General features: G+C 40.1%; 1 protein-coding gene across 1 annotated transcript; it reads left to right on the top strand.

Moving 5' to 3' along the window:
• Nucleotides 1-10,282: 10,282 nt before the first annotated feature.
• Nucleotides 10,283-20,476, top strand: LOC115774661 (adhesion G protein-coupled receptor F5-like). Its single transcript, XM_030722019.1, has 10 exons — nucleotides 10,283-10,425; nucleotides 11,548-11,748; nucleotides 11,852-11,974; nucleotides 12,086-12,264; nucleotides 17,912-18,088; nucleotides 18,172-19,542; nucleotides 19,667-19,708; nucleotides 19,957-20,016; nucleotides 20,130-20,193; nucleotides 20,424-20,476. Exons 1-10 carry the CDS (start codon nucleotides 10,287-10,289, stop codon nucleotides 20,474-20,476), a joined length of 2,409 nt encoding a protein of 802 aa, XP_030577879.1. The 5' UTR covers nucleotides 10,283-10,286.
• The last annotated feature ends 1,738 nt before the right edge of the window (nucleotides 20,477-22,214 follow it).

Raw genomic sequence — 22,214 nt, 5'->3', positions numbered from 1 at the left:
TTCGTCTGCCAATCTCCCAGTCCCTTTTCCTGTCACATGTGAAGAAGACCTTAAGATGCTTGAGTCCCTCTGCTTGGGGCATCAGCTTGTCCCTGAGCCAGAGTGGGCACGCCACCCTTTTCGGTTTGAGGACCATGGTCTCAGATTTAGAGGTGCTAATTCTCATACCGGCGGCTTCACACTCAGTTGCGAACCATTCCAGTGTGAGCTGGAGCCCACTACCTGATAAAGCCAACGGGACCACAGCTGTCCAAAAAAAAAAACAACCGAATCGCTGACAAAAGGCAGCCCTGGTGGAGTCCAACACCCAACACTCACACTGCGGTTGTACACGGACTGAATGGCTCTCAACATCTGGCGAGGCACCCCGTACTTCTGCAGCACTTCCAACACGATACCCCGAGGTACGTGGTCGAATGTTTCCTCCAAGTCCACAGAACACACGTAGATGGGTTGGGCAAATTCCAACACACACTCGAATATCCTCAAGATAACAAAGAACTGGTCCAGTGTTCCTCCACCAAGACAACAACTATACTGTTCCCCTTGGATGAGAGGTTCAAATAAGAGACGGATTCTCCTCTCTAGCACCCTGGCATGGACCTTCGCGGGGTGGCTGAGGAATGCGATCCCTCGATAGTTGGAGCACCTCTCTTCACCAGAGTGTTCAGACCATAAGGCTGCAGATCTGATAATACGATTACAAAACTGAGTACATTGCCAAATGACTCCAACACTACTGGGTACTCCGAACTGTCATTTGACACATAAGTGCAGACAGCAGTCCGGGCCCATTCCCCACCCAAAGGTGCAGGGAAGCAACCTTCTGCCCCAACAGTGAAGACTCCAACATACAGGCAGGAAGCTGAGGGGATACAAGGATGCCCGCCCCAGCTCATCGCCTCTCACCAAGAGCAACTCCAGTCTGGAACAGATTCCAGCACCTCCCCACTAGAGAGGTGACATTCCCATGTCCAAATAGCAAACCTCTATAGCTGGGAGTTGGTCTACCGGGGCCTCCGTGCTCTGCCGCCCCTCGGCATACATTGCACCCGGCCCCTACGACACCTCCTGTGGGTGGTGGGTCTACAGGAGGCTGTTAAAGATATGAGCTGTAATGTTTCATGGATGATGTACATTGGATTCTGTGGCTGCATTGGAAAAGAAAAAGTTCCACTAGAATCATGAAACCTAAATGGAAACTCTGTTGTTGTATTTGTTCTAACAATGCAGCTGTTTAACTGATCTGGAATTACAACTGTTTGCCTTGTGGCTCATGCAACGAGACCATTTAAACTTTGAATTCAAGCAGTAGAAAATGGGGTTTGACAATTAGTAACAGAGGAGAACTGCACTGATGAGCTGAGTGGATGCATTTATAGGGCTGTGGCCATGTGTAAAGAGGGGCCATTAAAAGTGCAAGTTTGCTGTCAGCATCTTCATCTAAATATTGTTTCCCATGATTGTGACAGGTTCATGTGATGCGTTCTCTCCTTTTGTCCTTCACAGAGCCTATGGACTTTGAGATAGTCCTTGAATTGCACATCCCAGTATCCAGCGTGCCCCCAAATTTCAGTCATGTACTCAGAGACATTGTCAGAAATTTGTCCTTCCCTCAAACCATCACCAAGTCTTTAACACTACAAAACCTGACCTTCACCACATGTAAGGACTTGATCTCATTCATGTGATTTTTTGTCTCAGTCAAAATTCATGCTGTTTGTGTGGTGCTGTATGTCTTATGAACTGTGTTTTTTGTCTTTCTTTGAACCATCTTCAAAAGGGTGCTATCCAAACTCCACTGGAGGATTGCAGTGTCAGTGTGAGCAGCAGTTTGCTTGGTCATGTGACAAGTGTAATAAATATGGTTCATGCAGTCAAGTCACCTCCCCAACCTGTGGGTGCATAAAAGGGCTTCCTCCTGGTGGAGAGTTCTGTCAACCAATCACAAGTAAGCAACTTGTCGTTTGAAATAAAAAAAAAAAATTGAGTCAAAATTTACAATTTTTTCCCCATCAGTGCCCTACATATAATAAAATAAAGTTATTTTTTGTGTAATGTTTTTCCACAGGTGTCCCTCCATGTCTAACACCTTTAACAACACCGATGCCAAACACAACAGCCGTGACAGATACAACAACAACACCAGCGCCAAACACAACATCAGTGCCAAGCACAGCCACATCAGTGCCAGCCACAACAGTAGAGACAGCTACAACAACACCTGCGCCAAACACAACATTAGTGCCAAGCACATCAGTACCAAGCACAGCAACATCAGTGCCAAGCACAGCAACATCAGTGCCAGCCACAACAGTAGAGACAGCTACAACAACACCAGCGCCAAACACAACATCAGTGCCAAGCACAGCCACATCAGTGCCAGCCACAACAGTAGAGACAGCTACAACAACACCTGCGCCAAACACAACATCAGTGCCAAGCACATCAGTACCAAGCACAGCAACATCAGTGCCAAGCACATCAGTACCAAGCACAGCAACATCAGTGCCAGCCACAACAGTAGAGACAGCTACAACAACACCAGCGCCAAACACAACATCAGTGCCAAGCACAGCCACATCAGTGCCAGCCACAACAGTAGAGACAGCTACAACAACACCTGCGCCAAACACAACATCAGTGCCAAGCACATCAGTACCAAGCACAGCAACATCAGTGCCAAGCACAGCAACATCAGTGCCAGCCACAACAGTAGAGACAGCTACAACAACACCTGCGCCAAACACAACATCAGTGCCAAGCACAGCCACATCAGTGCCAGCCACAACAGTAGAGACAGCTACAACAACACCTGCGCCAAACACAACATCAGTGCCAAGCACATCAGTACCAAGCACAGCAACATCAGTGCCAAGCACAGCAACATCAGTGCCAGCCACAACAGTAGAGACAGCTACAACAACACCAGCGCCAAACACAACATCAGTGCCAAGCACAGCCACATCAGTGCCAGCCACAACAGTAGAGACAGCTACAACAACACCTGCGCCAAACACAACATCAGTGCCAAGCACATCAGTACCAAGCACAGCAACATCAGTGCCAAGCACAGCAACATCAGTGCCAGCCACAACAGTAGAGACAGCTACAACAACACCTGCGCCAAACACAACATCAGTGCCAAGCACAGCCACATCAGTGCCAGCCACAACAGTAGAGACAGCTACAACAACACCTGCGCCAAACACAACATCAGTGCCAAGCACATCAGTACCAAGCACAGCAACATCAGTGCCAAGCACAGCAACATCAGTGCCAGCCACAACAGTAGAGACAGCGACAACAACACCACCGCCAAACACAACATCAGTGCCAAGCACAGCCACATCAGTGCCAGCCACAACAGTAGAGACAGCTACAACAACACCTGCGCCAAACACAACATCAGTGCCAAGCACATCAGTACCAAGCACAGCAACATCAGTGCCAAGCACAGCAACATCAGTGCCAGCCACAACAGTAGAGACAGCTACAACAACACCTGCTCCAAACACAACATCAGTGCCAAGCACATCAGTACCAAGCACAGCAACATCAGTGCCAAGCACATCAGTACCAAGCACAGCAACATCAGTGCCAGCCACAACAGTAGAGACAGCTACAACAACACCAGCGCCAAACACAACATCAGTGCCAAGCACAGCCACAACAGTAGAGACAGCTACAACACCAGCGCCAAACACAACATCAGTGCCAGCTACTTCAACAACACCAGTGTCAACAACAGCATTTTCTGAAGTCAAGAAATTTGAGCTTACCATAAATGTGGACTTCAGTGAATCACACAATGATCCAAACAGTTTTTTTTTCAAAAGCATTAGCAAAATTGTAAGTTTCAATTGGCCTTGTCTCTCTGTCATTCAGTTTTCTCACAATTTGGGTGCATGGGATATTTAATCCATGTTTGTCTATGTCACTATCTCAACCAGATCACTGAAACATCGAAGAACTCTGTCAAAGCACAATTAATTAAATTCCGGTAAGTCACATGATCTTGTTTTAAGACATATTAACCCGTACAGCTGCTGTACTTCTTAAAAATTCCACCTTTGTGTCCAAACAGTAAACAACAACACCAAAAAAAATCAAATTTTCAAACTGTGTTTTCATATCTGGAAATTTTTCCACAATTGCTAAGGACACATTTTTTGAAAAATTGCCTTTTGCCGTAGCTGAACATGAAACCTATCACAAAGTGTTCAGTCTTTCCTTCATCATGTGGTTATCTTCAAATTTACAAAAACATGAATGCAATACAAAAAAGGGATGACTACGACCTAAACTACCACCACTTATACACCACACACACACATACAAACGATACTGACAACGAGGTGTACTGAAACATGGTATGCAGTAAAGATTAGAAACCATTTGGCTGACTGAGAATCAGCTGATTAGTTTACACTCTGACTTCACCAATCCCTATAGTGTCATGGTTCTGGGACAGTAGCCCAGTGTTTTGTGTTTGTGCTATTTCAGTTATTTTCTCTGACTTTTTCTACTCTGATTTTATGCTTTTATGTGATTATAAGTCCAATGTGTTAATACTAGGGGTGGGACTTGATTAAAACAATTAATCTAATTAATTAGAAGCTTTGTAATTAATTAACCAAAATTAATCTCATTTTAATCACATTTAAATATTTAACATGATAAATATTTAAGTTTGGTTGATGAATGAATCAATATACATAAGCCTAAACTTCAAAATGTTTATTTTCCCACCAGTCTACTACACAGACCAACAAAGGGTGGAAGTGCTCCTGTGATAAGCAAACACCTGAAATTAAATTTAAGCATCATAACTGGATAGTTTTATTCAACATTAATGTCTCACTTAATACAGTTGGAAATTAATCATTCGCTCAGCTGTATTCCTTGATGTTGAAATGTGTTATGCTTGTTTTAACAGCTTATTTTGAATTAAAGACTTAAAATTAAACCACAAAAAGGAGCAAAAGTTGGTTCTCCGTTTAACCAGCTGCTTTTACACAGCTGTGGTTCGCACTCTCGGCTGCTAGGCAACATGAGCTATGCAGAGGTGAGGGCAGGTGACGCTGATATGAAGGCTAGCCGCTCACTTCCGGCCTTTGCGGTCTTCATGGGCTGCGAAGGACGTGGGCCGGGTCCTTCGAAGGATGCGGCCGCTGAATTTTTGGCGTCGTGCGTCAATGTAATCTGTATGCCTGTAACTCGTGCACTGAGAAATGTTCCGGTGCAAAGTGCGTTAAAATGCGTTAAAATTTTTAATTCGTTAACTTCCCCGTAATTAATTAATCGAAATTAACGCGTTAAAGTCCCACCCCTAGTTAATACAGTATGTCAAAATGAAAGAATAACTATACAGTCACACAAGAGGTCGTGCTGAAAAAAAAGAAAATGATACCAAACAAGGCAAGGTGAACAGTTGCTAAGGTCAACTGTAAAGCTAAAAACAAAAATAGTCAAAAATGGCCAAATATAACCCGGACCCCAGAGGTTAAGTCGGTCATGGGGAATGATCGAGAGGCGTTTTGTAAAATGTGCAGAAAAAATATAAATTTGACCTGGAATGGTGTGACGGCGATGAAATCACACCGAGCATCCACCATTCACCAGCAGCGGATTCGTGTGTGCGGGGAGCAGATCCCTATTTTGTTCTTTGGTGCTACACAAAGCACCGCAACTGCAACCTCAAGGTCAGGTACAGGCACAGGTATTGCGTCACACCTCAGCAGCAAACCAGTATTCCAATATTCTATTGGAAAATAAATAATCGGCTTGTGAAACCTGAATTTCATTGCATTTTGTTTATATTCTTCAAATTTCCTGAGTCTTTTTGAAATGCATTTGGAATATTAACGTGTATGCGGTCTTAGTCAAGACAAAGTCACAGTTACACCTTCATGTAAGTGGGATACAGTTTTGTCTTGGGTGAGAGATGGGCTATCATCATACATGGCTAAGTGCTGTGAATCCACCGCTACCCCAAAAAAGGCTGCTGCTTGAGTTCATGCTGGTAGTAAAAATATTTTAGAGGTAGTAAAAATAGGTAGTAAAAGGTAGTAAATTGAACTCTAGGATTCCTGTATAAACCCTGAATAAAGGCCAAGAATTTGACTCCACGTCAGACCACTTAAGTTGTTTTTTAGGAATCTGACCATACAGTATTAGATTTTCTCTAATTCACTAAAATTAATTACATTACTATAATTGTGCTGTTTACTCATAATAAGAGTGAAGATAAAGGATGTATACATATTTGTAAAAAAAGATACAGAAAGAAAAGGACAGCATATTTCTTATCAGCAAGACATTTATTTTCCCATAGCACAGTTATATTTAATACTAGTAGGAATGGCCAGACAGCTTGGTTTATTGAATTTCTCCCATATGTTCATCTGGAGAGAAAATTTTGCAGACTGTAAAAGGAAATGGAATAAGAAAAAAAGTCTTTTTGAACCTGCATTTTCAAGTTAGGCTAAGGCAGGGGTCGGCAACCCGCAGCTATTTCAGGCTTAAGCTGCGGCTCTACGCAGCTCTTGTAAGTAAATTATAAGTATCCAATTGAAGTGCATGTTATTTTTGTCAGTTCGTTTTTTGTTCTAGTTCTAAATTGGAACATTATTGTGATCTTGAAATATTAAAATAAAATCATTTTATTTATTTATTTTCATTTCTCAATATATACGTCACTCGCAGTAGCCACTTCCAGTAGTATTTGCGTTTTCTTTTCCGTGGAAACCAGGTTCAAATGGCTCTTTGAGTATTAAAGGTTGACGACCCCTAGGCTAAGGCTGTATACACCAGTCTGTTTTATTCTCTCTCTCTCTCTCTCTCTCTCTCTCTCTCTCCACTTTTATTTAACTATCCAGTACCCTGGCTGGCCACTTTGTTAGGTACACCGATTCAACTGCTTGTTAATCAACCAGTCACATGGCATGGATTTTGAAATATTTAACTTGCATGCTTTTATTTTGAAGGCGCAAGTTAGCATCATGTCACTGCGCGTGAAAAACAAGATATCTTGAATTAACTTTATGACTAGTCAAAATTTAATTGTAGATATCTGAAATGTGAGTTTCAGATAGTCAGTAATTCATTGGAGATATCTTGAATTGAAGCCGCCATACAAATGAATGGTACATCTGACGTCATTTCGACTAGTCAGAATGTAATTAGAGATATCTCAAATAGCTATTTTGTCTAGTCAAAACATAATTAGAGATATCTGAATTTACTAATACGTCTAGTCATGAATCAATTTCAGATATCTGGAATGTAACTGTGGTGAATCGGATTTTATGTTAAAATGGCCTGCCATACACTGTTTTCAGTGAGGCACACAGCTTGTCTATTAAAGGTGAGAGGTATCGCTTTTATTTTTTTTCTGTTGGTTATTATTATTTTTATTGATATTTGTTTTTATCTGTTAGATTTTGTTTTTGTTTTGTTACATTATTTGTGAGGGTTCTTTCATGTCAGAACATTGTTTAATAAAAGCACCAGTTCTATTGCCAGTCAGCCTGCATAGATGCATTTTTGACCAGTATTAAATGCTTTCAACCAATAAAACATATCAAACTTTGCACTTGTGTGTGCTAATAAATTATTTTGGTGCTCCTGAAATATTTAGCTTGCTTTTACCAATGTGGCCACCTGATAAAGTAAGCATACAGCCCTGGAATGACATGGTCATTATGTTTGATAAAACACAATTTTATTCGGTGGTTTACCCACATCTTATGATTATGAAACATATATATGTAAATTATACACGCAATAATATAGGTGTACAGAACACTACTTTTTCAAGAAACATTTGAAAAAGAATAAAGTAAAAGATCTAATAGCATTTTTTTTTATGCTTTGCTCGGAGTATTTATGGATCTGTCAAGTTTCAATATGTGTCCCCCCAATAGTAAACTCATTCCTGTGTCCTTGCTTCTAGACAAAGTTAGCAGTTAAATATTGGATGAGTAACCATCCCAGGATTAAGATGACTGAACCAAAAAGATTTGGTTTCTATATATGAAAGTAAACTGGCAACAAAACGGTATAAACAAGCCATATTCAAGGCAACATTGCAATGGAGAGGCATTTCATTCAAAATGAAATAAATAAATAAATTAAATAAATACTGCTATTGGTAAATTATTAATAAATATCCCCATGAGATAAAATATTTTAAAAATATTTTTTTTTAATTTTAATTTATTTCAAGATTTATTTATTTACGTCACGATTTACTTATTTCATAATGGAGTCCCACCCCCCCGGTTCCTACGCCTGTGTCTAGAAGTTAGCTACACTAGCCAAAATGTTTTGTTATCTCATTTCAGAACAATGCCACCACCAATGAAAAGGCTGAAACAGCAGCAGGACTTAGTTTTTTTTTTTTTTTTTTAAATAGAGTAACATCAGTGTGAGTAACAGTCACACAACACAAGGGCAACACCTGATCATAATCTATCAACATGTATAACAGTATATTAGATATGTGTAATAATATCTTATCAGAAGAATGGTAGAGTAATGACTCAGGTGAAGCAATGAAAGGTGGAGAGACTGAAGAAGCTCAGACGAGATCTTAAATTTGTTTAATGAAATATGTATTAGCCTGTTATTAATTTTTAAATTTAAAAGTAAACAATTTTATCATGAGAAGAACTGGTTCGCAGAAGAGATAGAAGAGCCAGGTGGAGCTTCAGGGTGTGAGGTCAGCTTTAAAAACCATATTAATTATAATAAATCCAGAAAGAACAGGTGAGAAGTGATGTCAGGTTGATTTTATTTTTTTTTTCAAGATAAATTTTCAATGATGTTTTCATTATTTCCACAGTACTTCTAGGAGTATGGGTTAGGTTAAGTTTAGGTTGCCAGGTGCAGTACAACACCCCACTAGAGTTCTGTACATTTTTATGGTGAAATGCTGCTACATAGTCACCAATAAGAGGAATTTTTTTCTTTCTTGTTTAGTATAAAATGAGCCACCTTTAGGCTCAGGAGCTGTGCCTCATCTCTGAAACCATTTTGTAAGTTTCGGAGCAGCAATGCAGCACAAAGGAGACAGGAAAAGGAGAGGGTGAGGTCTTAAAATAAATGAGTGAAAACCTTTACTGTAAAGGTCCGGTGATGCTGTAAACAGAGTTGACAGCGTATGAGATATAATGTATTCATCTTAGGGCTGGGCAATAAATCAGTAACAATATATATCACGATAGACACGTGATCAGTATCAGTTCTTCAGATGTTTTGAAAGAACATCTTTAAGTTGAGACCATTTTATTTCCTCCTGCTTAGCCTATTTTAATAGTCTTTTTATGTGTTTGACCATGCCATTCAGGAGGTTTTATTCATTCTGCTTGATTAAAGACTCAAGCCATTTTGTTTGGTGGTTTGCCCACGTCTTACATATACATATGTAAATTATACATACAATAACATAGGTGTGCACAACACTGTTTTTCCAAGAAACATTTGAAAAAGAATAAAGTAAACGATCAAATAGCATATTTTTATGCTTTGCTCAGAGTATTTACGGATCTGTCAGGTTTCCGATATGCCCCCCCCCCAATAGTGAACTTATTCCTACCCCTATGCTTGTTAATGTTACAGTTCAGAGGAGAATGAACAGACTGCTTTAAGCTGATAGGAAGGAAAGAGTAACTGAAAGAACCACTTGTTGCAATCAAGGTGTGCAGAAAGGCATCTCTGAACGTACAACACATCAAACCTTAAAGCAAATGTGCTATGGCAGCAGAAGACCACATTCAATGCTACTCCTGCCAGCTAACAGGAAACCGAGGCTACAGTTTGCACAGGCTGTCAACTGGATAACAGACCATTGGAAAAATGTTGCCTGTTCTGGCATACTTTGGGCCCTTTTGTACCAGTTGAGCATTTTATTCACACAGTGATTTCTTAATGGCCATAGTGCACCCATCTTCTGATGGCTGTTTCAATTCTATATTGTAGACGGGGAAGCACCATTGCTGAGTACAACGTCACTGCTTCTTCTTTACAACAAGAGGGAGTAATTCAAGCACTAAACACTGACATTTTTGACCAGCTGGCAAAAGTGTACACTATGATATCAGATGGTAAGCACTCTTCTACATCTGTGATTTTATTAAATATTATTGCATAGCAGAAACCTGATAATTGGTAATAATTCTCTGATATTTATGCCCATTTTTAAAGACTCCAAATTCCTGACGTTTGAAGGAAGCCAAGGAATTTTTGGGGATGGAGTGAATATAACATGCGGCCCTCCACCAATGGATCTCTTTGGTACTGACTGGAACGCAACTTGGAGCCGTGACGGCAGTCCCATATTTGAAGATGGAGTACACAGCATTTCAAATAATCAAACTAACTCAGTCTTAACTGTGTCAACTTTTATTACTGCCGACAAAGGTAAGAAACATGTACTGTGCCTGTGGTGCATTCAGTTAGCGCAGTCTTAGTATTTCCTTTTACTCCTCTAGCAACGGCAACATTCTGATTGGCTCAAAGGCAATAGATACCCTACAGGACAAAGTCAGCACTTTCATTGATCAATTGAGCCACAAATGACTATGACTGTGATGCAATTGTGTGATCAAATTAAAACAAATATATTAACTTAGGACAAAAATTAAGGAAATTAGTTTTTTGTCAATTATTTCTTTGTTGTAACAATGTGTCTTGGTGATAAATCTTACACTGTTGGAAAGCATCTTTATTTCCACATGAGACACACATGAACTCCAAAAAGCAGCATTTATTGCTGGGCTCTCTTGCAGAATACAAAAAAGAAGGAAAAGGCAACTTTGCAGGAGCAAATAATCCTAAATACTGGGTAACCTAGAAGAAAGAAACACATTACTAAGAGGGGTGACTCAACAAGGAACTGAAGGAAACTGAGGGCTTAAATAAACAGGGGACTAAATGCAGAAAAACAACAAAGCTGGGGAATCAACAGATGAACCTCATCAAACTAATGACACAGAGGGGAAGCAAACCTAACACAATGCACAGGGATAATGGTCTCGCAGAGTAAAACAGAAAATGACTAACTGTGACAGACAGTTGATACACAGGGAGGCAGGCATGCTGAAGCAAGAACAAAATACACACACCTATAACAAGAACTCTTACAACAAAAAAGCCTAGAGAATGTAAAAATAAGAAACCAATGTGAAAATAATGCTGCAATGATGCAAAACTCCAAACAGATTCAATAAACTAAGAATCACTCAGATGTTACCAAAACAGAATTAAACAGCCTTAAACCCTGGGCCAAAGCCCAGGACCATGACAGAAGCACTGTTACAACAAAGAAATGATCAACCACACAGAAATGTCCTGACTTTTGTGCTAAGAGAACAATAGAGTAACCTATGTTGGTGTAGTATAACTGAAACGATTCTATGTATTTAAATTGGTAACCATTACCTTTGCATAAGTCTTTCACAACAGAAAGAGATCCATATACTCTTTAGTTTTGTTTGGCGACACTGGTTTTAAATATGTTGATAATGACTGATTTAATTTCAGGAGAATATGAATGCAGGCTCAAAAGGAAAAAGGATGATTCATTTTATCGACAAAGATCCAACGGAATCTTAACACTCAATGAGAAACCCGTCATCAGAGTGGAACCAATTCAAAAATTTCTTAAGTGTGGTGAAACTCAGATACTGACTTGCTCTGTCAACAACAACTACACTATTAATTTTAAGGACACAGATGTTAAAGGTAACCCTGAAACAAATGAACAACAAAATTCAAATCAGCGATTAGGCAATAATTGAATAAAAAAAATAATCTTTTTTTTCTTATCGCTGTTGTTTATACATAGGTCAAACAAAAATTTCGTATACATATAAAAATGACGCTGCCTGTAGAAACAGGACAATTATCTGTCAATCAACCAGCTATCCTGATTTCAGTGCAACAATAACACTGATAATATTGAAAGAATGTGAGTATAAAGCCAAACATTACAAAGCATTTAATAAAATTAATGTTAAAAAATATGTGTTTTTATTGAAGCCTTTTCTCTCTCTTTTTTGTTTTTGTTTTGTTTTACTAGTGAGTAACACATGTAATAATACAATATTTGGTGAGACACCCAATAGCTTCATGGCCATAGCGCCTTGTAAAGTGAATGAGGATGGACAGCAGACCGCATTGTGCAGCACTGGTCAATATGAGAATGAACAAAACACCTGCATACTGCGACCCATTAAGGATCTGCTTGACCAGTCTCAGGTGACCTAGCTCTTCAAAATTATATATCAGAAAAGGTAAAATAGAGCTTGTCTTGTTCTGTTATTTGTATTAATGAAATTGTTGGTTAGCTTAAAAGAACAGTAAGATATCCATTGTGCCTTTCAGTGAGGAAAGACATGCAGGATGGCACTGCAGAAGAAAAAACACTCCATAGGCCATCAGAATGTGTGATATCTTCTTCCAGATGGATTTTGCACACCCTATTAGTCAGACATGTGGATACTGCTATAAGGTCTTGCAGCTTGCAAGGCCAAGCCCCACAGATTATCCATAAAGCAGCCGTGCTGTGTGAAGTCCCTGATAGTTTGATTGTAACCAATACTCTGGTTTATCTGCTGAATGGCCTCTACAACCCAATGGTCATAGAGGCCATTCAGCCTGGGCTTTGACAAGGGTCTGCCAAGGACACCAGGGTTAAAGCAGACAAAAAGCAGGTCTGTTTTCCTAAAAGTTTGAGTGTGCCTCACAAGACCCGGCCAGGGCTCACAGCAGCCTGGCGTGGAGCTACCTCCTGGTCTAAGCCACTTTTGGCAAGTGACCATAGCTTGACAGACTGGGACAAGTGGAACTTGCATAGTACCTTTGGCAGAAATGTAGAGTTAGGTGAAGGACAACCCGTGATGATTTCAGCAGAAACCAGAAGCAGTCCCTGTGAACTGACAAGAGCATGGAGTACGCTAATGCTCCTGGCAGATGTTCCTGGCAAGAAAGCTGTTTTGAGGGAAAGCAATTTCATCAGCATCCTTGAGGGGATCAAAGGGGGGATGCTGAAGAGCATCAACAACCATGAGGTTCCATGGGGGAAACTGAAGGTCCACGCTGTAAGTTACTGGGTACCTTTAAGAAACTAGGAGATCAGAGATGATTCCTCCCTATTTAGTACTGAGTGATTTGCCCACCTAAGTTAAAACAGAGCTTGAAAGAGTAAAGATGTGATGACCACCTTTATTCTTGAACACAGTCTGAATTCTCTGAAGCAGCTTTCTGTAATTTCCTTAAGTAAATTACAGCTGTGTGGGTGCCGAAGAGAGGTCTGGGTAATGCCATAGTGCACATAAGGATGCAATACAAGTGCTGTATGTACACAAAACATGGCGACAGCGGAGCTTTCAGGTGTGCAGTGTTGTGTCAAAAAGAGATTTTCTTTTTTTTTTTTTAATGTTTTATCTTTGCTTATATCGGTAAATAGACTGTGGTGCACAGGATTTATGAAGGGCTTATATATAAAATGAAGAAATGGCTTGTTCTTACCCTCATCAATAGCGTCTGTTAAGGCAGTCTTTTTCAACCAGTGTGCCGCGGCACACTAGTGTGCCATGGGAGATCGTCAGGTGTGCCGTGGGAAATTATCCAGTTTCACATAATATGCCATGAGTGTCTGTGCTGTAGTAGTGACTGGAGCATAATCATGTATTACTCTTCCATATCACTAGACTAGATTGCAGCAGGTAGCGAATTGCATTGTACACAGAGACGAGAATTAAGCCGTGTTTCCATTCAGAACGACTCGCCGCGGGTCGACTCGACTCATCGCGATTTGACGGCATCTCCATTAGAATCACTTTGCCGGTCCTTTTTCCGTACTCACTCACCCGAGGTTCTAAGCGATCCAAGGCGATACAAAAATATGATGCGGAATACAGCATGCCACTGATTGGCCAGGGAGTATCGTCACTAGCAGAGGCGTGAGAGCCAGTGGCGCAAAAAGGTGGTATGCACCATATGCAATGCATAGGGGCGCCGCACAAGAGGGGGGTGCCAAAACGATGTGGGAAAATATTTCTGTAGTTGCATTTTCTGCATTTAACAGCTGTGCATATGACATGATCAATAACAGAGGCCCAGCGCTGATTAGGCGCCCTTGCACTCCCTCACCTCCCCTCCTCCTGTTCCCGTTTAAGTTATGTCATAGAAGTCTTGTATTTTATAAGTCCATGAATAAGTGATCTGCACACATGAACACAGTAATGAGAGGCTGCGGATGGTGCGTTGTGTGTGTGTGTGTGTGTGTGTGTGTGCAGTGTTCTAGCTAGCGGTTGATCACAAGGCGCCGCGCCGGTCTGAGACGTCCTCTAGTCGGGCTGAGGATTTCACCGCTTCACTTTCGGAGCTCTGCTGTCTCTGCATTTAGCAAACAGGAGCCCGCCCCGCGGACTTCGCACCGGCTAGATCGCTGCTTTTATCGCTGCTTGCTCCTGTATTATTTCACTGCAGTTTACAATCTACCACAGCGCAGGGAAAGTTCACAATGTGCATGTTTGATGTCCCTAAGGTCATGCGCGCACTTGATTTCGCGGCTACAGAAATCGAAATGACATCCAGCATGAATGAGGAGAAGTAAGAAGAAAAACGAAGATCAAATGAAAATTTCAGGCATGATTTAACACGAGTGGATCATCGCTGACAAGTTTTTTCCACACGTCCATTGTCTGTGCAGAGAATGTCAGCTGTTATTTTTTCCTTACATCAGCTGAAGCCACCAGAACAATCTGGTGGTAATCACACTACTGTAGTCTGGTTTGTGCGATTGTTTGGTGCCGTTTCCTTCACTTTCTATGAACTGACAGATTTCCTCAGGCAGCTCATCGCACCTGTGTAATAAGGCACGTCACCAAATTCAGAAGCTATTTACTCCAGAAAAGAGGGGTGTGATTTAAACCTTTACCTCTTATAAAGTTCTCTGTGTTTCGCTGTTTATGGCGCGCTGTGTCTTCAGGACTTTGCTGTGCAGCGTTTCCTGCTGTGTGACGCAGTGATGCACTGTCAGCTCACCTGTGCAGGTCTCCCTCTTCATCTTCTCCCCTATCTGTCCCACCAATCTGCTCTTTTCCCCGCAGCGCAAGTGAGGAAAAGAGACAGATGGTTTACCTTCAGTGTCAGCGTTCAGATCTTTTGCCTCCCACCTGTTTGGAAAATCCCTGTTTTTCACTTTTCGTTTGGTCATTTTTGGGGAGTCAGGCAGCTTAAATGTCACTGTAAAAAGTGCTGACTGATGTTTTATCCGCTGATCACTGATCAATCGGCAACACGGAAAACGGGATAGCATACAGTTCTTAGCAGTTCAAAGCACCGGTTGAATGCCCAGACTACAGTTTGCAGCGGTAGTTTTGCAACATGAGAGCCATCTGAAACGCATACACAGCATACATACTGCCGGGCGATCGCAGCTACCAGCCGAACAGCTGCTTAGCACAGAGCCTGATGCGGCTGATCAAAGGAACTTTGAGTTACCGTAATAACGCGACCTATCGGAAAAATTCAAACGGTTTCTGAAAGCTGAGAAACTGCACACAAATTGTTGCCGTAATTCCGCGAACGGCGGCACTTTTGAAGTACACTGAGCTGATTATGACATGTTCGGTGGTATAGGGTTGATAACCTTCATCCATTAAAATATTGTACGGGGACTTATGTATGATGATGATATTAAACTGGCATTAGCTGTGAGCTTGCCTCTATCTCATGTATTGTTGTGTTGTGTTATTCCTGGTAACAGAATGCTTTTGGACCGAATTAGAGTTTGGAAAACACTGAAGTTTTCTACTATAAGACCACATTGTTGTGGCATTTGTTATGTTCAAGCTGTGTTTTTGAAGTGGACATGTTAAGTGCACTTTTTATTTGAAAGAAGATATATATTATATGATAAGGTTCTTTTTTGTGTTTATTTGATTCCTATTCAAGACACTTTGATATACATATTGTTAATATAGGCTACAGAGTATCATTTTAAAACATTTTTGGCTGGTGGTGTGCCTCGAAAAAAATGTACCTTGGTTCAAAAAAGGTTGAAAAACACTGTGTTAAGATATTGAAGAAGATGGTGAGAGATTGCCAGCAAAGGTTGCCCTTCTAATAACAATTAAATGGTTGCTGTTGGCCGCAACCACGCCAAGAACAACAACAAAACAGGACTCCAGCTCTCGCTCTCCCTACCTCTCGTGTGCACACACACATTCAAGTACCAACAAAATGGTGGGAAATCACAGAACATCTGCACAGAACCATCTAACTTTAACAGAATCGCTACAATATGAAAGTCACTTTGCCAACAACTGACTGCAGCTTCTACCATGTGACAGAAATGTTCTTTATGACTCAAAATGAATTGATATCATTCATAAGAGATGATGTTTGAGATATTCTTGACAGATTATAGGTCAACAAGTCATTTACAGCAATATAAATACCAGCAATAATTTTTTGGGCAAATATGGGAAATCACTTTTTGGCACAAGACCGGCTATTCAGATGACAAATCACGCGACTGCCGCTATGTACAGTGTGGCGGCATGTACATTTTGCATAATGCAGTGCAGTCCACATTCACATTAAAATTCAAATCAGTTTACTGCACCCTATTAAGTCTAATATATAGGTATATCTGTTAATTACAGGGTTAATAGGCTCCAGCACTCATGTGACCCTAAAAAAGGATAAGTGGAAGAGAATGGATGGATGGATTTTTATTAGTGTAACAATACAACTTTTTAATAGATGGGAAAGTGTATATTTGATACCAAGATTTACTGAATTTTTCAACACCAGGATGTGTTTTTACAGAACCTTGCAAGGGACATGGGAGAAAAAAAACAGGGGAAAACAAAGAGAGTGATGCACACACACACACACACACACACACACACACACACACACACACACACACACACACACACACACACACACACACACACACACAGCTTGAGGGTGTGTGTCCTCCATTGCTGTTGTTGTTTGTGAGCTGAGTGGCTGAGAGGAGAAGGGGACGGAGCAGTGCTGTTTGTGTTTGTGGCGATCGAGTTAAGCAGTGATGGTGTGAGAGCGAGAGAGTCAGTCAGGTTCATTCCTTCATGCCTGTACAGTTTTGGTTACAGCCAACAGGAACTGCTGAATTATAAATTAAATGCGACTTGCTGGCAATCTCTCGCCAATCCTTTCAACATCCTGACAGATGCTGCTGTATCGCTATTAACACGGAAGTGCATGGCCTAAAATTGAAAAGTTTAAAAAGTACAACTCTTTTTTTTTTTCCTCCCACATTTTTTCTCTCATGTCCTTTGTGGGGTTCTGTGGTTTTTTAATACTTCCTATTACATTTCAATAATAAAGAACCAGATGAAATTAAATGTCATGAAAAAAGATCATTTTCTTTGTACACTTTGGGAGGAGGGGCAGGTCTATAAAAGAGTACGCTTTGTAAAATGTTGATAATTGTGAATTATCCCTAGGAATGGATCTCTGTACTATTGATGCAGGTGGTCTTTGGTCCAGTGACAGTGTGTTATCCTTAAAAAGGGAATGAGAAAGATGCATCAGCACCCCCTTGTGTGATGCAGATTTTAAACCACATGCACCATTTGTGCTTAAACTAGTGGACAAACTGTAACTACAACAAACTTTCCTCAGAACCCTGACAACACCCTGAAACAAAAATAGAACTTGTTCAATGAATAACCACAAAGGAAGTATTTATTTATAGTACACATTTAACACCATACTTCAAGCACCAAATTCAAAAACTTCTGACCAACTCTTCTGTTTGTAATTGTGGACACATTAAAGGAAATGATTGTACTAAATTAAGCTAACATGTGTTACTATTCTTTTCTCTCTTCAAATGTCACAGTTCTTGACTGCCACGACATTGCCAGTATTTTTGGAACAGCTCAAAAGCGTCACTGTCAACTTCACTAATGAAGTGGCTCAGTCTCCTCCCAACATTAAGGCTATTGTCAAAATACTCTCCAATGTAGCCAACAGATCTTCATTATTAGATATCTCAATTAGCAGAAATTCAATGGAGGTATGTGGAATAATTTTACAGAGTTTTTCACATTTTAAATAATAAATGTTTTGCATCTGATATCCTATTTTCTTTTACTTTAGAATATCCTGATAACTGCAGATGCTCTCACCCTCAGTCAAACAAAGCCATCATGGAACCGTCTGAACATCAATGATGCCATAAACATATATAACAACTCCAAAGCTGAAAGTGTCAGCTCATCATTCGTGCAGTCGCTTGAGACAGTAACACGTCGTCTTGTCAATGACACGCTTAATATTAACACAGCATCTATTCAGTTAAACCAAACTACCTTCACAAACACTTTTGATGCTGTATTTAATTCTTCGGTGGCAATAGAAATAGAAGCTGGTGGAGAAAATAAAACAATCACTACAATAATATTTGACACATTGGATAATGTACTCCCTGCAAGAGATCAAGACAATTCATCATTCAATTTTATAAATGGCAGGGTTGCACTTGTTCAGTCCAGTGGTGATATCAATAATATCTCTCTCACATTTGATATTTTAAACTCTACACTGGGGAACCCTGAATGTGTCTTCTGGAACTTCAGCCTCTTTGATGGTCTGGGAGGATGGGACAATGAGGGCTGTGAGGTCGTGTTAAACATAAATGAAACGGGAACTGTGACCTGCAGCTGCAACCACCTGACCTCATTCTCTATCCTCATGTCACCAAACAGTCCAAAGAAACTTTATCTGGACATTATAACCTACATTGGAGTTGGTCTGTCCATGGGTTCTTTGGTCATATGTCTCATCATTGAAGCCCTCATATGGAGAAAAATCAGAAGGAATGAAACTTCTTACTTGCGTCATGTTTCCATTGTCAACATTGCCGTGTCTCTCCTGATTGCAAACATCTGGTTTATAATTGGAGCGGCCATTTCAGATGCAGATGTGAAAAACCCCCCAGCATGCACTGCAGCTACCTTTTTTATCCACTTTTTCTACCTAGCCCTGTTCTTCTGGATGTTGGCCTCAGCTCTGCTGCTGCTCTACCGCACAACTAATGTCTTTGGTGGAGGTTTGTCTAAAGCATCTATGCTGGCCATTGGATTCATTCTAGGCTACGGGGCTCCTCTCATCATTGCAACAATAACTATTGCTGCAACTGCACCTGACAATGGATATATCCGAGAAAATACAATCTGCTGGCTCAACTGGGAAAAGTCCAAGGCTCTACTGGCATTTGTGATTCCTGCACTTTTAATAGTGGTCATAAACCTCATTATCCTGGTTGTAATGGTGTACAAAATTGTTAGAAGAAGGGTCGGGGCGAATGCTGCACAAGCAGATGAGAGGCACGTTCTGAAAGTTATTGCCAAGAGTTTGGCAGTGCTCACACCATTTTTTGGAATAACTTGGGGTTTGGGAGTTGGAATCCTGGCTAATCCAGAGAATGAAGGAATCCATATTGCATTTGCATTCTTCAATTCACTGCAGGTACAAATTCATTGTTTTAATTATCTTTATACTAAAATAGTACTTGCACAGTGTTTGGTTGAGTCTAAATGGTGAGCTTGTCATTTATAACTATAAATCAGTCATTTTGTCTGTCTTTTAAAAGGGTTTCTTTATTTTGGTGTTTGGAACACTGTTGGACAAAAAGGTATGTGTGTATTCAATTCTAAGTCAAATCAGCTGAAGAAAAAAAGTCAGCTTTAAAGCAGAACTCACATCTCTAACAGTAAATACAGTTATGTGTATGTGCTCATATTCCACACATTTCCACAGGTCTAAAAACAAGACGGCCTGGATTTAGTGTTTGGCTGAACAGTATAAAAAAAGACTTAATTTGACAACAAATTTGTTTGACGTTTATTGCAGTGTTCTAACTTTTAAGAATCCATTTTTCAGGTGCGGTCAGAAATGGCAGCCTGGTCACAAACCTCCCGAAGCACCAGAAGTGGGTCAAGGGTAAGATCATTTCTCTGTTATATGTTTCATGTTTATTCTTTCTTTTCTTTTTGTGGATAACATCTCATTTGTTCATTTTCAATTATTGTTTGGATATTTTTTTTCTGTTTCAGAGCACCAGTGCTGGAAACTCATCAAGTGTATTTGCACTTTTGAGGAACTGGAGACGAGGAAGAGGTATACCAACAGTTAAAACTAAGAAATAAATTAAGAGATAGCTTCTGTCAAAAATGTAAGCTATTGTGTTATTAGGTGTGTTAGTAGCTTACATATCACTTGGTCAGACAGTCCAACATATGAGTCAAATTAATTACTGAATGGATTGCCACACTGTACTGTACTGGTACTGCTGTTGTATTATTTTGCCGCAGACTAACTCGTGCTGCTCTTTTGCTGTTATTTTTTAGATGTCTACAACATATCATCAAATTCATCGAGCGGTTCTTCTAGCAACACATAATCTGTGCAGAGAACTCTGATCATTCAGACAACCAGTCATGGCTGGAAAGTCATGCCTATATCTTAAATATCATTTTGAATCCCATAACACAATAATAATGTCATCATAAAAATATTTTTCTATCTCATAGTACCTGCTGGATGTATAGTTTTCATTGTATTGTAGTATTTTTTGTTTTTTAAATATTTTTCCTGTATTGTAATTTATCCTACAGTACTGATTATATGTAAAGATGAGCAGAATAATGTACTGCATCTTTCTCTGAAAATATTTAATATCTAAGTATATTAGTCACAATAGTCTAAGTCTAAATACCAAACTGACTTCCAGGTGTTACCCACTTTTTATGGATTGTCTGCTTTCATTTAGTTGTAAAAGGAAATCCACTTCTGCTTTAATCCTAAGAGATCTTACCATTTTGCTGATCCTAAACCTCATGAAGAACTGTTGATTAATTGAATAATGAATGAATTGTTCATGCAAATTTGATATTCTGTAGAGCAGCCTATGTTTCATAAACTAAGCAAAAGTAATGTCATTGACCACTTTAACTAGATCTGAACTCTTAATGTTGAAATCTTTAATGATTTTGTTCATTTTACTATTATTATTACTTATTTTTATTTCTTCATGAGCCAGATCACTGACATACAGAAACACATTCATATCATAGTCACTGGCTGTGTAAGGATAAACTAAATGGTGAGCTTGTCATTTATAACTATAAATTATTGCATAAGTTTCATGCAATTAATACATGTGGTGTATTTTTATGTAAATTGTAACATGTTTGAATTTTGTTTTGGAGTATATTTTTAATAATGCACTCATCTACACTATATTTTCTGTGCCTAATTATGTCCTGAATCTTTTAAACAGTTCTTTTCAGAATCACTATTAAAAGTCTTTCTAAATCCATTTAACTTTGTATTTGTACACATTTGTTTGAAGTAAAATGCAAATGTGTGTTAAAATGGACAGAAGTGGGATGACTCTTATGACCTCAGTTATAAGTCTAGATCTCGGTCGTCAGTCTGTGGTCACAAGAGAACATTGTGTATTTCGACTGATGGTGTAGTGGTTGGCACTGTCACCTCAGGGTGAGAAGGTCCTGGGTTTGAATCCAGTTTCTCTGTGTGGAGTTTGCATGTTTTCCACATTTCTGTTTGAGTACTCTTTGGGTACTTCAGCCTCCTTCCACAGGCCAAAGACATGCATGGGATTACTTGGTGGTTCTAATTTGACCATGAGATTGAATGGTTGTCTGTCTGTTAGTCCTATGACAGACTGGTGTCCTGTCCAGTGTGTACCCTGCCATATGACAGTTAGAGTAAGCTCCAGAATAAGAATAAGAAGCTCAATCACTGGGGAGGGGGCAAGAGTAGAGCCACTGTTTCCCCTACAAAGAAGATAGCTGATGTAATTTGTGCATCTAACTTGGATGCCCCCTGGAGGTCTTTTGTGTGAGGTCTAGGTAGGAGCTGGACAGAGGGAAGGATAGAGGAGGCAGCGCAAATTTGAGGCTCAAAAATGAAAGAGCGAGTTATGTGTGAAGGTACATATGTTGCAGAGGGGGTGACTGTTTCTCTCTTTATCCACTTTGATACTCCACCACAGAAGTGAGATAATTTCAACTCTACAGCTGCAGAATGGAAACCTCACCAAATCCCACAGAGACTCACAGGATGTATGGAAGAATTTCTTCCTTTTCATTTTTCTAAAACTATATGGACAGTGT

The sequence above is a fragment of the Archocentrus centrarchus genome, chromosome 24, assembly GCF_007364275.1.
Source record: "Archocentrus centrarchus isolate MPI-CPG fArcCen1 chromosome 24, fArcCen1, whole genome shotgun sequence".
In the NCBI taxonomy this organism is placed as follows: Eukaryota; Metazoa; Chordata; class Actinopteri; order Cichliformes; family Cichlidae; genus Archocentrus; species Archocentrus centrarchus.
This window is presented reverse-complemented; position numbering and strand designations above follow the sequence as displayed.